The sequence below is a fragment of the Beta vulgaris genome, chromosome 3, assembly GCF_026745355.1.
Source record: "Beta vulgaris subsp. vulgaris cultivar EL10 chromosome 3, EL10.2, whole genome shotgun sequence".
NCBI lineage: Eukaryota > Viridiplantae > Streptophyta > Magnoliopsida > Caryophyllales > Amaranthaceae > Beta > Beta vulgaris.
In genome coordinates, this window is record NC_079204.1 from 54,632,517 (window position 1) to 54,648,274 (window position 15,758).

Consider the following 15,758-nt stretch of genomic DNA (forward strand, 5'->3'; position numbering starts at 1 on the left):
GGCAGGCGCTCCACCACATGGTGAGGCGCCTGCCATGGACGCCTCCACCGATGGTGGAGCGTCCATGGTTGACGCCTACCTATTTTAAAAAAAAAAAATTCAAAAAAAAGTGGGGCGCTCACCAAAGACGCCCCACCACCGGTGGAGGCGTCCTTGGCAGGCGCTCCACCATGTGGTGGAGCGCCTGCCAAGGACGCCTCCACCGGTGGTGGGGCGTCTTTGGTGAGCGCCCCATTTTTTTAAAAAAAAAAAAAATTTAAATAAAATAGTTTCATCTGAGTACCATTGTTGGTGGCCTGGCAATGGTTGTTCTTTGAGGCTGAGATTTACTCGTGAGAACCATACTTGCCAGCATGAAGCGCCTGCCGATTGTTTTTCAATTTTCAAAAAACTAAAGAATGCAATGAGTCAAAGGGGAGGAGAGAGAAAAAAAATGTAAGGGTATAAATACGGTATAAAAATACCGTATTTAGGGCGTTAGTAGGAAATTTTAGGGCGTTGTTTAGCAAAGCCCTAAAAAAATGGGAGAGAAGAAGTGTTTCATCGTAATGGAGGCGACCATAGATATTACTAAAGGATTCAACATGCTCAATCTTTCATCGCATGTGACAATAAGTCGTATGTCTGTGCCGACTGTGCGAACATTTTTGCTTATGTTATATCTCCAAAACCAGTCATCGAATCAAAATCGCTCGGCAGCATCTTCGGGCTATCAGGTAAATCTTTTCTTATTTGGGATTGTTAAGGCTAATTCGGGATTATGGTAAGTTTTCAGTTTTTGATTTTATGAATATGAAATTCAATATGATAGAACGGGTATAATAAACTTAAAATAAATCATACTTAATTCAAAAAATAAAATTTGAAAATTGAGATGAAAAAAAAAAAAAACAACCTACTTCTAGTTTCCATATTTTTGTTTTTGATTTTCAAAAAAACTGAAAATAGAAAACAATAACAAACTATCCTTAAACTATGTTGTATGTGCTATATCGATCATACGTACATGCTTGAGCTGATGTCTTGATTCATCTATCTTTTGGTTGACTTGCTATGCAGCCTTCTTTGACAGTCGGACAGTAAAAGAAGTTCGTCATCAATCCGTTGACTTCGAAGCCTACCCCGATTCCTGGCGCTTCCTGTCAGGCGCAGCCCTAGTCTCATTCTACAATTGGGAGCTTCATCGAAGGTCCTTCAGGTAAACCTTCTCTCATTTACACCATGTACTCCAGATTTGCTTTTCGGGAGGGGTGTGTAGGTTTATTGGATTTTGCCAAATTCAAATCCAGTCCAGAGTTTTTTTTTTCGAGTCCAAATCTAATCCAAACTTTTTTGAGTTCAGTCCAATTCGATTTTTTTCTTGAGTCTGAATACAATCTAGTTAGATTATTATATAATATATTGATTTTTTTTTTGCTGATTTGGGTTCATAATGTTTTCTCCCGAGTCATTCAAATTTGAAGAATTGGACTAATTACATCCATTCTATAAAGTAAGTTACTTACCTCATTAATGCAAATTGAAAAATACAACAAGCGCCAAAAGAGTTAAAGTTAGTGTCAGGTATAAGAGTGCGTAGCGGAAACAAATTAAAGATGTAGAGATTGAGATAAATAAATAGAGTTGAAAATATGTGGCAAGAAAGGTATTAAAAGATGGACACAAAATTTAACATGGGAAAAATCCTCAAATAGAGGCAAAAAACCCACGGACGACGAGTACCCAAAATCCACTATATAAAAATAGGAGAGTACAAGAACCCTAAATATTATTAGGGTGAGTATACAATAAAACTCTCACTATAATACAAACTCACAAAGGAGTAATACAAAAGGAAATAGTGGATTAATATTACAAGGTGGGTTAATATGATAGGAAGGCTTAGTATGTATGGCTTCTAGGATTTGTGGATGTTGGTGGATGATTTTGGTTGGTTTCAAATGGATCATAAACACCTTATTTATATGTGTAATGGCGGTGTAATAAGTCGGCAAAATATGTGCCCAATTAATTTATATTGGTCTAGAATTTTCCATCACCAACATGCTTCATTTTTGCCGACATAATGCTTAGATATCCTCAAATTGTTTCTCTTGATTTCTAGAGAAATCTTGATGAGTGTTTCATGTACAATTTAGCACCAACGTTGACTATTGATAATGAGCCATAAAATTTGGGCCACAAACTCAACAGTCACTTTTGTCTTTTTCAATTTTGGAGGGTAAGTGCGAATTATGTCCCGGGTAAAAAATTCAGAACAAGAAGGTTAAAATTTCAAACAATATTTTTTGAGTCTTATTTTTTGGACTGAATATATTATATATTGTATGCTAAAATATATTTTTTGGACTAGATTGGACTCAAGAAGAGTGAGTCCAAATACAATCCGAAAATATTTGGACTCCAAAATTTGATTGCGAATTCAGTTCAAACATTTTTCGTCCAATTCAGTACGACAAGTGTACAAGTTTACATTGAACTAGAATGGACTTTAGACTTTTCACAATCCATTTACACCCTACTTATCGAAGATAAATGTTTATATCTCTATCTATCCTTTAAAGATAGCCCAATTCCCATTTTATTAAGTCTTGTGCTGAGTGGGTGGATAGCTTCATGCCTTCATCTTATAGTGTTAACATATGAGAAAGAGTAGAGGGACACCATGTCACCTATTTTAGAGATGGGGCAATTGTTTGGGAAAAAACTGAAGGATATTTAGACTATTTAGAAGAATCTTTTAATTTCAATCCTACATAAAATCCTAATTTGATAGGATCTTTCGATCCTACCTAACTATCAAAATCCACATGATAGGGTCATAACATATGTTCCTACAATTCTACGATCCGATTATATCATAATGTATCACAAAATAATTTCAAATATTATCTTTAATTTCTCATATTAGATTTTGTTCACATGTTACTTCAATCTAGTATTGAACTACTATCACCATTGGAAATGAATTTTTATCTTTAATTAGCTTATATCTTATATTGATACATCGATCTAGAATATGGCTGTTAATTACGATTTAGAACTAATTGTATCTTAAAATCTATCCAAAATGATGTGATTTGAATATCAATCAAATATGAATAAAGTACACATCCAACGATGTGATATTTGTACATGTTTTTCGAGAAGCATAACTGACACATTTTTCGTCAAGAACTGAAATTAGCTTTAATGATGGTGAGTTTCGTGAAGAACAAAGATTATCCAGGAAGTGTAATTGAATAGATGTGGTTTTAGTCAAGAACTGATGTGGTTTTAGTCATGAATTGAAGTAATCGAAGCAAAACTGAAATTAATTGATCGGGTAAAATCGAAAATAAACTACAATTCAGACTAACAAAACCGAAAGTGAAAATAACTGTCCATATGCTGAACACTTATGGATTGAATGAAGTGATTGGTTATAATCCGAATTAAACTGCAGTTGAACTGAATAAAAACTAACTGTGTAGGAACTAAAACCGCTAACAATATAAATTTAACTTATCTGGAAAACCGTGGCGTGAAGAATTCACTGCCCTAAAGTTGAATTTGCCCCGCTACAACACACGGCCTCTTAGCAATCAACCTCCAGGGGTACACGGTCTCTGCGTTTCCAGTGTAGATGGAAAAACAGATTGAGAACGATCTTGAATATTGTCCAGAAAGATATTTTCGAGAGAGGAAGAAGGAAGAAGAAGGTGTTTATAATTTTCTGTGTGTTAATGAGAACAGTAACCTCTATATTTATAGAAGAATAATAGGGTTAAAACGTGGTTACCAGCCGACACTTGGGAGGAGATAATGGCACGTAATTAGGAAATAACGGCCCATTAAGGGAGGAAATCAGGGAAAAAACGGTAACCTAATTACTGGCTAAAAACAACAGATTTTTGACCCAAAACTTTAGTTAAGGCCCAAAGCCCAAGGCCCATGGCCCATGGCCCATGGCCCTGGCCTGGACCGGGCGGGCGCGTGTGGTGACTCCACTCACCACATGCCCACTAAAAGTCCTTTTGTCACACAACTCAATGGGTATAGAAAGTGTAATGTATATAAACCCCTTACACTTCCTATTATTCTATCAATGTGGGACTCTTCACATTCTCTTTTGAAGCAACTCTAGAGTTTCCTTTAAAAGCATTTATTATAAACTCCAACAATCCCCCACATGATTCAAAAGAAGAAAACAGGAAAAACAGGGCTGAAACAGATGATCTGGGCAATAGATACTGATTTTGAAGTATCAATGTCTTATGGACTTGAATTGACACTCAGTGCATACAAATATGTCTTACTGTCATAAGAGGTAGATTTCTCTTTGAACCTTTCATGATGTTAGCAAAACATAGTTGCCACTCAACCTTTTTCAAATCAAGATACGTTCTCGCAAATATAATATAGATGCCCCACAATTAGCCTGGATTCTCGTGAATGCTCTAGAGAGCCTAAGCCTTTGGACTCTCATAGGGGATTGGGCGTAACCCCCACATTCACATAGGTAAGTTCATCAAGTTTGTACTGTCACAAACCACCTCAAATAAGGCTATGAACTTATTAAGAGCTTATGCTCAACCTTACACATATAACAGTAATTTAAAACAAAATACTACATCACTTTTATTAATAGGAATGGTAGTAGTACACAATAACTTGAGTTGTTTTGTGATTTCGTTTGACCCTTTGAACTTAGGAATTCCTAAGAAGGGTATCCATCACAATTCACTCACCAATAGGCTTTAAACCCATTCCTTGTGCTGACTCCAGCACCATTTTTCTACAAAGGCCTTTGGTGAGAGGATCAGCAATATTCCTCTCTGATTTTACATACTCGAGTGACAACACATTTTTCTAATTAGATTTCTAACTATGGCATGCCTTAAGCGAATATGCCTTCTCTTTCCATTATAGGCTTGATTATTCGCTACCCCAATTGCTGCTTGCGAGTCACACCGCATAGAAACTGATGGAGCTGGCTTCCCCCACAATGGAATATCAGCAAGCAAACTCCTTATCCATTCAGCTTCTTGACCTGCCAATTCTAAAGCAATAAACTAGTTCCATTGTAGATTTGGCAATACATGTTTGTTTTGATGATTTCCATGATATAGCTCCTCCAGCAAGAGTGAAAACATAACCACTAGTAGATTGTATCTCATCATTATCCGACACCCAATTAGCATCACAAAATCCTTCAAGAACACAAGGTGTCCTTTGATAATGTAGACCCCAATTGGTAGTGCCTTTTAGATACTTCAACAATCTAATCAAGGCAACCCAGTGCTCCCGATTAGGATTGTGAGTATACCTGCTCAATCTACTAACAGCATAAGCTATATCAGGTCTAGTATAATTCATCAAGAACATTACACTTCCAATTATTTTTGCATATTGTTCTTGTGATATACTATCACCTTTATTCTTTTTCAAATGAATACTAGAATCATATGGGGTTTTCACAGGAACACAATCAAATTGATCAAACTTCTTTAATATTTTCTCAATATAATGAGATTGATTTAAAGATATCCCATATGAAGTTCTAGTAATCTTTATTCCAAGAATAACATCAGCCTCTCCTAAATCCTTCATCTCAAAGCAGAATTTAGGAAGCACTTAGTTGTATTTACTACGTCTATATTGGTCCCAAAGATCAACATATCATCCACATATAGACATATGAAAACACAACCAAGTTCATCAATTTTGGAATAAACACAAGCATCAGAATCATTTACCAAAAAACCATTTGAAGTAATAGTTTGATGGAATTTATCATACCATTGTTTTGGTGCTTGTTTTAAACCATACAAAGATCTAATAAGCTTGCATACCTTGTCCTCTTGACCAGGAACCTCACATCCTTCAGGTTGCTTCATATAGATCTCCTCATTTAACTCACCATTCAAAAATGCAGTTTTCACATCCATTTGATGCACAATTAAATCATGAATAGATGCAAGTGCAATTAAAGCTCTAATGGTGGCTACCTTGGTCACAGGAGAATAAGTATCAAAGAAGTCTAACCCTTGTTTTTGGCGATGCCCTCCAACTACAAGTCTAGCCTTATACTTATCTAAAGATCCATCAGGCTTGCATTTCTTTGTAAAAATCCACCTACTGCTTAAGGCCTTACAACCTCTAGGAAGGTCTGTCAAAACCCAAGTGTTATTACTCATAATAGACTCTATTTCACTGTTAATAGCCTCTAACCAAAAACTTGAGTCTACCGATCTCATGGCCTCAGCATAGGTTCTCGGGTTCTCTTCTAACACAAAAGCATTGATATCTTGCTCATCTAAGCACTCTTTTTCAGCTAGAAAGGTAGTAATAAAATCAGGTCCGAAACTAGACTCAGTTCTAGCTCTCTTACTCCTTCTAGGTTCTAAGGTCTCACTAGATGATGCAATGTCACGATGCAAAACAGAAGAAGATGCAGCAGGCAAGCATGATTGCAAACTAACTTTCATAGGAAATATATGCTCAAAAAATTCAACATCTCTTGACTCTCTAATAGGACCAAAACCAGATGCATCCTTAAGAATGAGTCTATATGCAGCACTGTTAGACGCATAACCAATAAAAATACCATCTACAGTCTTAGGTCCAATTTTACTCCTTTGAAAGTCAGGAAGTCCTATCTTTCCCAAACACCCCCACACTTTGAGGTATCCCAGATTCGGCTTGAAGCCTTTCCACAATTCATAGGGAGTCTTATCTAACTTCTTATGGGGAACTCGATTAAGGACATAACAAGCAGAAAGGATAGCTTCACCCCACATATTAGTAGGCATACCTGAACTAATAAGCATAGCATTCATCATATCTTTAAGAGTCTATTTTTCCGCTCAGCTATTCCATTCTGTTCTGGGGTATAGGGGATGTAACCTCATGAATAATCCCATTAGACTCACAAAATTTCTTAAGGGAAGTACCATCATATTCTCCACCCCTATCTGATCTCACCCTTTTAATCTTAAGGTCCAATTGGTTCTCTACTTCGGCTTTATAAATAAGAAATTTTCTTCTGCCTCATCCTTAGAACTCAATAAATAAACCTTAGTATAACGAGAAAAGTCATCAACAAAAGTAATATAGTATTTCTTTCCTCCCCTACTCATGGAATTCTTAAAGTCACCTAAGTCACTATGGACTAACTCTAATAAAGGACACAATTTTGTTGAATGCTTTCTTAGGGTGCTTAGCCTCTACACACACTTCACATTTATCAAAAGAAGTATTGCTAAAGTCAGAAATAAGACTAAGATGTTTTAGCCTTTTAATAGAGGCAACATTCACATGACCTAGTCTAGAATGCCATAAAGAAACAGACTCAGCAATATAAACAGAAGCAGTAGAGTTTTTATTATCAATAACAACATCCAAAACAAAAAGTCCAGCATACAAAAGCCTTTACCCACAAAAATACCATTTCTGGTTAATACAAGTTTATCAGATTCAAAAGATAACTTAATCCCAGCTTTGTTTAAAAGTGAACCAGAAATGAGATTTCTGCGGATATCAGGAGCATGCAGGACATTCTGCAAAGCAATGGTTTTCCCGGATGTTAATTTCAGGAAAACCTTTCCTTTGCCTAAAACACTCACAGTGCTTGAGTTTCCCATGAAGATGCACTCTGATTCTGGAACTTTCTGGTATTCCTGGAACGCTTCTTTGTTGGCACAGATATGACGGGTTGCACCAGTATCCACGATCCATTCTGAAACATTGCTTACCAGATTTACCTCGGACACCACAGCAGCAATGACATCATCATCTTCAGCAAGGTTGCTTGAGGTTTGCCATCTTTGGATTTGACTGGGTTTCCTTCCTTTGACGGCACTCCTTGGCAGCATGCCCATACTTACCACACACAAACAGTTACCCTTAAATTTACCTTTTCCCTTGAAGTTGTTATTATTCTGCCTGGTACCATGAAACTGATTTTGACCTTTGCCTTTTGGTCCTTTACCTGCAGCAGTCTTATTTCCACAAGATTAGCAGAACTAGAGGAATGATCAACTGATTTTCCCTTTATTTGGATACGGTTCTGCTCCTCAATTTTTATATGGGACACTAATTCTTGAAGGGTAAAATCTTTCTGCCTATGTTTTAAGAAAAAACAAAATTCTCCCAAGAAGCAGGCAATTTTTCTAGAAGGCAATTGGCTTGCAAAAAGGCCAGGAATAGCCATACCCTCGGCAACAATATCAGCACATAAATATTCATACTCATGAACTTGATCAAGGACAGGTTTCTCATCATTCATAGAAAATTTCAACCAACGACTACACGCATATTTCTTAGTCCCAAAATCATCAGTCCCATACTTCGCATTCAAACATCCCAAATCTCCTTAACATTTTTAGACTTACTATAAATCAGATAAAGGGAAGCAGTCATATAATGCAATAACATCCCACGACAGGTCTTATTATCTTTTACGAAATCCCTAACAGAATTTTTAGGAGCAACATCAACAGTCAAACAATAATCAACACCAATCTGACCCAAGAAAAATTTCATTTTATCAGACCACATCCTATAGTTTTTCCCATCAAAAGGTTCTAACTTTGACATATCAGGGACAAAGGGATTGGTTATAGGAACAGCATTTAAAATACGGGTACCTTCATCAGGAATATTAGCAGCCATAGTTCCGAAAAATAGAAAAAATATTTCGGAAAATTCAACTTTAGAATGTAGGAACTAAAACCGCTAACAATATAAATTTAACTTATCTGAAAAACCGTGGCGTGAAGAATTTACTGCCCTAAAGTTGAATTTGCCCCGCTACAACACACGGCCTCTTAGCAATCAACCTCCAGAGGTACACGGTCTCTGCGTTTCCAGTGTAGATGGAAAAACAGATTGAGAACGATCTTGAATATTGTCCCTAAATTAAAGAAGCGCAATAAAATATTCATATTTGAATTTAGAGACGGATTTTTAGAATCCGTCTCTAAATTAAATACGTGCAATAAAATATTCATATGTAAATTTAGAGACGGATTTTTTATATCCGTCTCTAACTTTAGAGACGGATTTTGGATTTTTAAATCCGTCTCTAACTTTAGGGACGGATTATCAATATCCGTCCCTAAGTTAGAGACGGATTTTCAAAATCCGTCTCTAAATTTATTTCGAGACGGATTTTTAAAATCCTTCTCTAATTTAGGGACGGATTTTTAAAATCCGTCCCTAAAGTTAGAGACGGATTTGAAAATCCGTCTCTAATTTAGAGACGGATTTAAAAAATCCGTCTCTAAATAAATTTAGAGACGGATTATCAATATTCCGTCTCTAAATTAGAAACGGATATATATCCGTCTCCAAAAATCCGTCGCTATATAAGTTTTTTTTTGTAGTGGGTTAAATAGGAATTTAACCCAGCTAATAACACTTAACGAAAACGCGCGTCGAAAACCTTCTCGCAAAACCGCGAGTCGCGGGCTGGCCGAGAGTCGCGGGCTGGCCGAGAGTCGCGGTGCCTGCCGCGTAGTCGCGGTGTCAGCCGCGAGTCGCACTCAGCTCACGGCGACTTGGCCGTGAGTCGTGCTGTAAACCGCGAATCGCCAAATCTTAGATAGCTTGTAATATAACGATTCAAGGCATATTTTCACAACAATCAAAATACTTCATATTCCTGCAGTTGCAAAAAGGCAAATGTGGCAATTTAGAAAATGATCCATATCCTAGTCTAGCATGCAGATAACATCCAATCTGACGGTAGCCGTTGGACATATTGTTAATATGGGGCTCAAGGTGGTGTATGGGTGTGGAGATGAGGTTGCGTGAAATAGAAGCTTATCAAAATGCTGTTTATAGTCGTCGCCCAATCGGGTCGGGCAGTGTCGTCCGATCGGGCCCGAGATGAGTGTACAGCAGGGGCAGAAGGTAAGTCGTCCGATGACATCGAGCGTGTTCCTCCGATGACATCGGGCGTATTCGCTCGATCGGGCGCAGGAGCGAACTACAACCGGACGTTCCCTGCCCGATCGGGCCCGAGACTAAAGCTGTTTGGCGAATTGGCTCGACCGGGCGGTATTTTTTCGAGTTAAGTTATAAATTGATTTAACCTAATGCGTTTATAAGTGTATTATTCATTATTATTCTCATAATCAAGAGAGAAAAAGCTAGAGAGAGATCTTGGAGAGCTTTTGTAATCTTTTCTTGAACATTCATCGATTTCTAGTGCATATTCGTGGTTTTTCTCCCAGTTCTTGGGTTTCCACGTAATTAAAGTTCTCTTGTGTCATTTATTGCTTTGTTTCGTTATTCTATTATTGTTTGATATCACTTGCTAGATTGATAATTCAATAGAACCTACAATAGCATTACAACTCACAGCTTTACTACTCCATCCGTTTCATTTTAATCTACACACTTACACTTTTCACGCATGCCAATGCAAAACTTTGAGTACATATATCTTTAGTTTTGTATTTGTAAAAATTATAAAAAGTACATATTAATAAAATACATGTTATGATGAATCCAACAAGATCCCACATGACTATATTTTCATCCGCGTATAAATCACATATGATGGTCAAAGTGAAATTTGTGAATAGTGTAAAATGTCAAAGTGTGTAGATTAAGATGAAACGGAGGGAGTATTAGCATTGTCTAAGAAAAAATTATTTTCGAGTTCCTTAATCTCCTTTCCTTGATCTCATTAGCTTGCATAACTCTAGAAGGTAAATTCCATTTGTTTTTCTGCCAAAGGCTACTATTTCTTCAGTAGCTGGGTCCTGAAAGACACAACCACTTTGTCAAAATGTATCTTCAGTTCATTTGCATCAATTATCTTGCTCAAAGAGAATAAATTCTGTTCAAATTCAGGTAGGAGTAAGATATTTTTCGGCCTCATTTTCTTTCCAAGATCCAAATCTCCTAATTGAGTTACCTTACACTTCCATCTGGTAACCCTACTCTTATGGGATTTCTAAGCTTTCTTATATTAATGAACAGCTTTACATTCCCAGTCATGTGATCAGAGGCTCTTGAGCCAACTATCCAAGAAGCCATTGAATATTTGATCAAAATAAACTAGCAACACTTGAAGCATAAGGGATGCCTGCAAAGTTACATATCTGAATGGTATATCTTTGGGCTGTTCCTGTGTTCTCTTTTGAACTTATTGCCCTCATTACTTGCTGCAATACTGCTGAAATCATATCAGTATCTGCCCTGAATCATGTAGTCATTCGATTCATTCCTCATCCACCTTAGACGTTACCGGAGGTTTAGCGGTCTTTCCTTCCCAGAAGCCTTCTTGCATATAGAAATGGTGTATATATTGTAAAACAGAGGTCATATATACTGAGCTTGGATTGGCGTCTCATAGTGAGATGCCAAAATGGCATCTCACAAGGCTACCAAAGTAATTTTATTAGCTGGAGCTACCAAAGTAATTTTATAAGCTGGAGGTACCAAAGTAAGTATGAGTTGGTACCAAAGCTTAGGCAAAGTGATATCAAAATAGAGTCACCGTGATACTAATACCAAAATAACTTTTACTTGGTACCAAAGTGTTAGTTTGGTACCAAATTTAACTAAGCTTTGGTACCAAATTTGACTAAGCTTTGGTACCAAGTCATACTTACTTTGGTACCTCTACATATGAAATTACTTCGGTACCCTTATGAGATGCCATTTTGCCATCTTACTATGAGTTACCAACACTTTCTCGTATATACTATTAATATTCCTATTAGAAGACAACATAATTTCTATTCCAGAATAAGATAAAAGTATTACTGACACCAAATCAAGCTGTAAATAAGGAAACGGTACAAGAAAAGAAACTATACACTAGGCTAAGTTCTATGATTGCTATGTGAGGTAGACTTTTATACATGCTTCATTATCTTCATGTTTGCTATCAATCTTGTAAGTTATTGGATGCATCTCTCATCAGTAACTTTGGATGCTAATGTTATCTATTTCTTAATTGATTTAGTGAGAGCTATACTATACCAGAGCTATACTATACCAAGAATAGAGTTATACAGCTACGCGCCATGGAAGCTGCATTTCAATCTGGCTTCGCATCAGCACTACTTGATATCTTGTTTAATAGGGTGACAGATGTTTTTCTCACCGAGCTCAAGAAAATAAAAAATGTTTACGAGGCTGTGGATAAGCTAGAAACTACTGTCATTGAAGCACAATCACTGCTCCTTCAGGTGGATAGTTCCCATTTTCAGGGCATAGCACGACATGCCATGAAAAAACGGGTTGACACCTTGACCGGGCTTTGCTATGATGCTGAGGATGTGATGGATGAAATAGTACTCCTGATGTCAAAGGATAACTTGGGTTCTGGCAAGAAAATATGGTGGTTCCGTGATGCCATCTTGCGATATTTGAAAACATGGGCAATAGGGCACGGCATCAGCAAGCTACAAATCAAGTTTAATGCTATACTGGAGCAATTGAAGGATCTTATTGATCTTTCAAAAAAGACGAGTAATGGGTGTCGGGACCTGACTTCAGAAGTGCCTTCAGATAGGGAGGGAAGTAATCCAGTACCTTTAGTTGGGAGAGACAATGATGTCGATGAGATCATTAAGATGTTAACTTCACACCACTCTGAAAAAGGAGTTTCAATTGTAGGTATGGATGGACTTGGAAAGACAATGCTTGCTCAACATATTCTATGTGACCCAAGGATTGATAGAAAGTTTCCTATCAAACTATGGGTGCCTATATCAGATGGCTACTTTAATAAGCAAGACGTATGTGATAGGTTGGATAAAGGTGCCGTTTTGGTCAATTGCAAATCCGAAGCAGAAGAGTCATCTGACAACAATGTGGCCCTCAAACTTCAGCAAAACCTGTTGATTGTCTTTGACAACTTGTTAAAGATGAAATTAACTGACTGGGATGATTTTTGGGTTAAAATTTCAGCTAAGAAAGTTGGTGAAATAAAAATTTTCGTGACTACTAGTAATGCATCAATTTCAAAGTCGACTGGTACCTGTGCATATAATCTAAAGCCCTTGTCCGATGAAAGCTGCAAAACTTTGATCGAGAAGAAAGTATGCCTCCATAATCCGAATTTATGTGGCCAGCCTGAGTTTTCATACGTGGCTGGCAAACTAGCTAGTAAATGTGAAGGCTTGCCTTTCGTTGCCAGAATTATAGGACTTGTCCTAGCTACAAGTCATAAAAATGATTGGAGCGACTTATTAGAAAAAGACTTGAGTCACTGGCCAGAGTTTAAAGCAGAAATTTTTCCTGTATTAAGCTTGGGGTTCAAGGATATGCAATTACATGTGAAGAAGTTTCTTTCTTACTTTTCACTCTTTCCTCAAAACTACTGCTTTGTTATGGATGACTTGGCCCAGCTTTGGGTGGGAGAAGGGTTCATTGAGCAACTGAATGACTCATCAAGCTTGCAAGCCTACGTAGATGCTCTTCTTGAGACGTCGATTTTCCAAGTTTGTGAAGATGCAAACCATGCTGGAAGGCCAAGTTATCAGTTGCATAAGTTCACTCACGATTTTGCTCAAGTAGTTGCTTCAAAGACTTGCCTGCAGATTCAAGGTGTGTCTACCTTATCTTCCATAGATAAAGATATTCGACATCTGTCTTTGTTGTGCGATAATATTCCTCTCTCAATATGGACAGAATTGGGGACATATAAACGCATACGGACTATTCTTTCACTACATGCTGATAACAAAAATGTCAAAATGCCGAAAATTCCTCGCCATCTTTTCAAGTCACTAACTCATCTTCGAGTATTAGCTTTGAGTGGAACTGATGTTGCTGAGGTTCCAGATTCCATCAATAAATTGGAGCATCTTCGGTACCTTGATGTCTCCAATACCGCTCTAAGTAATTTGCCTGATAAGCTTTCTACTCTTTCTACCTTGCAATTTCTCAAGCTTAAAAACACCGCACTCTCTCATTTGCCAAAAGATTTTCATAAATTGACTAGCTTACTGTTCGTGGATTGGGACAAAAGTGAACTAAATCGGTTAACTCTACCAGCACACATTGGAAACCTTTCGAGCCTTCAAACCCTTCCTTTGTTTCATGTTGGTAACAAAGATGGATATTCTATTACAGAGCTGCAGAATATGAATCATCTTCATGGCGCCATTTGCATAACGAATCTTGAGAATGTCAAGGATAGGGAAGAGGCCAAAGCCGCCATGTTACATAAGAAGACATCACTCAGAAGAATAGAACTACAATGGAATAAATCTACAAATAGTTCTCTTGCTAGAGATATCCTTACAGGACTAAGACCTCCTCTGTACTTGAAGGAGTTGAAGATAACAGCTTACTGTTGCTATATTTTTCCCGATTGGATAGCCCAACCGCTCCCTATGCTTGAGAAGATACACTTGCAGAGATGTCATTCTTGTACCGTCTTGCCAGCGTTCGGGCAACTCCCAGCTCTCCGGACCCTCATCATTCAAGAGATGGAAAGTATAACATCTGTTAGCAACAGCTTTTGCGGACAACTTGTTGATGGTAAATGTTTCCCATCATTGAACACATTGGAGTTCAATGATATGCCTAAACTTGAAGATTGCACAGGATTGGAAGCAACTAGAATGCCGCAACTTCGTGTCCTAAAATTTGTGAACTGTCCCATGATGAACACTCTTCCTTTGCTTCGAAATCTTACTTCGTTAAAAGATTTGCAAATCAGACGATGCAAAAGTTTGGTGACACTTCCAGATGTACTACCCGCACTCGAGTCCCTTATAATAAGCGAGAGTGATAAGCTTGAAGCTAAACAATATCAAACTGGAGGCAGCAAGGAACGGAGAAAGGTGGAATATATTCCATATATAGAGATCAATGGCGAACTGATTTAGAGTTATGGTATTTCAACGTCTTCCTGCATCAACTGTCGTCATCATGGAAACATTGTTTATCAGGTGCATTTCAGCAATTTAAATCAGATGTAACAATGTTAGTTTATCATCATAATTACATTAGCTTTGATGTTTACCATTAAAATGCAAATCTTCATTGTACTCAAATTACGCATAACCAAATTTTACCTCTTGTAATGCACGGGAGGTTTTTGTTCGTGTAATTGAGAACTTGTTAATGTACTGTTTAAGTTGTTGCGTTTTTGTAATAAATTTGGATGATGTGACTTGAACCATCATCATTCATCCAGGATAACTGACTTTCCTCACATTTCTAATGCAAATGGTTTAATGTTTATGTGTACTCTTCACTTTTAAAAAATGTGTAAGTGCAAGGTATCAAACATGTACCTTTGAAATGAAAAGTAAGAGTTTAACCATCAATACGCTATGAATTTGTTGTCTAATGTTTCAAATAAAACATGATGAAGTCTTGTAATAAATATAACTTATAATTAACTAAAAAGACTTAAACAAGTATATACATCTCTAACACTCTTATTAGGTAACTTACAAGAGATATTGATATCATATTACGTGAAAATTTTTCAATTTCTTAATGGATAAAAAATAAGAAAAGTAACAAAATAGATTATGAAATTTAAAAATAATAACATATTTGTTTATTGTAACTGACCTGAGGCATCCTGGGCAAAAAAAACCTAGTTCGATAACGAAATGATGCAATTGTACAATGTAATAATTAACGAGTTATTAGGATTGGGCTATACCCCGGTTAAAGAAAATTTTCATTTCTAATATTATACTTTAAGATGATAACACTAAATATCACTTACGCTAGCGGTAAAAACTTTACTATATAAACTTGAAATCGTGGGATAATCCGTGCATTGT

At 37.0% G+C, this 15,758-nt stretch overlaps 1 protein-coding gene across 1 annotated transcript; it reads left to right on the forward strand.

Moving 5' to 3' along the window:
• The first annotated feature begins 582 nt into the window (after nt 1–582).
• On the forward strand, nt 583–15,218 carry LOC104889619 (putative disease resistance RPP13-like protein 1). The gene is made up of 3 exons (XM_019248275.3): nt 583–716; nt 1,060–1,198; nt 11,966–15,218. The coding sequence occupies exon 3, from the start codon at nt 12,027–12,029 to the stop codon at nt 14,841–14,843; it is 2,817 nt and encodes a 938-aa protein (XP_019103820.1). The 5' UTR covers nt 583–716; nt 1,060–1,198; nt 11,966–12,026; the 3' UTR covers nt 14,844–15,218.
• Nucleotides 15,219–15,758: the final 540 nt, after the last annotated feature.

What these genes read in the sequence shown, in the direction of transcription:
- LOC104889619 (XM_019248275.3), top strand. Translation starts at nt 12,027, where the DNA reads ATGGAAGCTGCATTTCAATCTGGCTTCGCATCAGCACTACTTGATATC.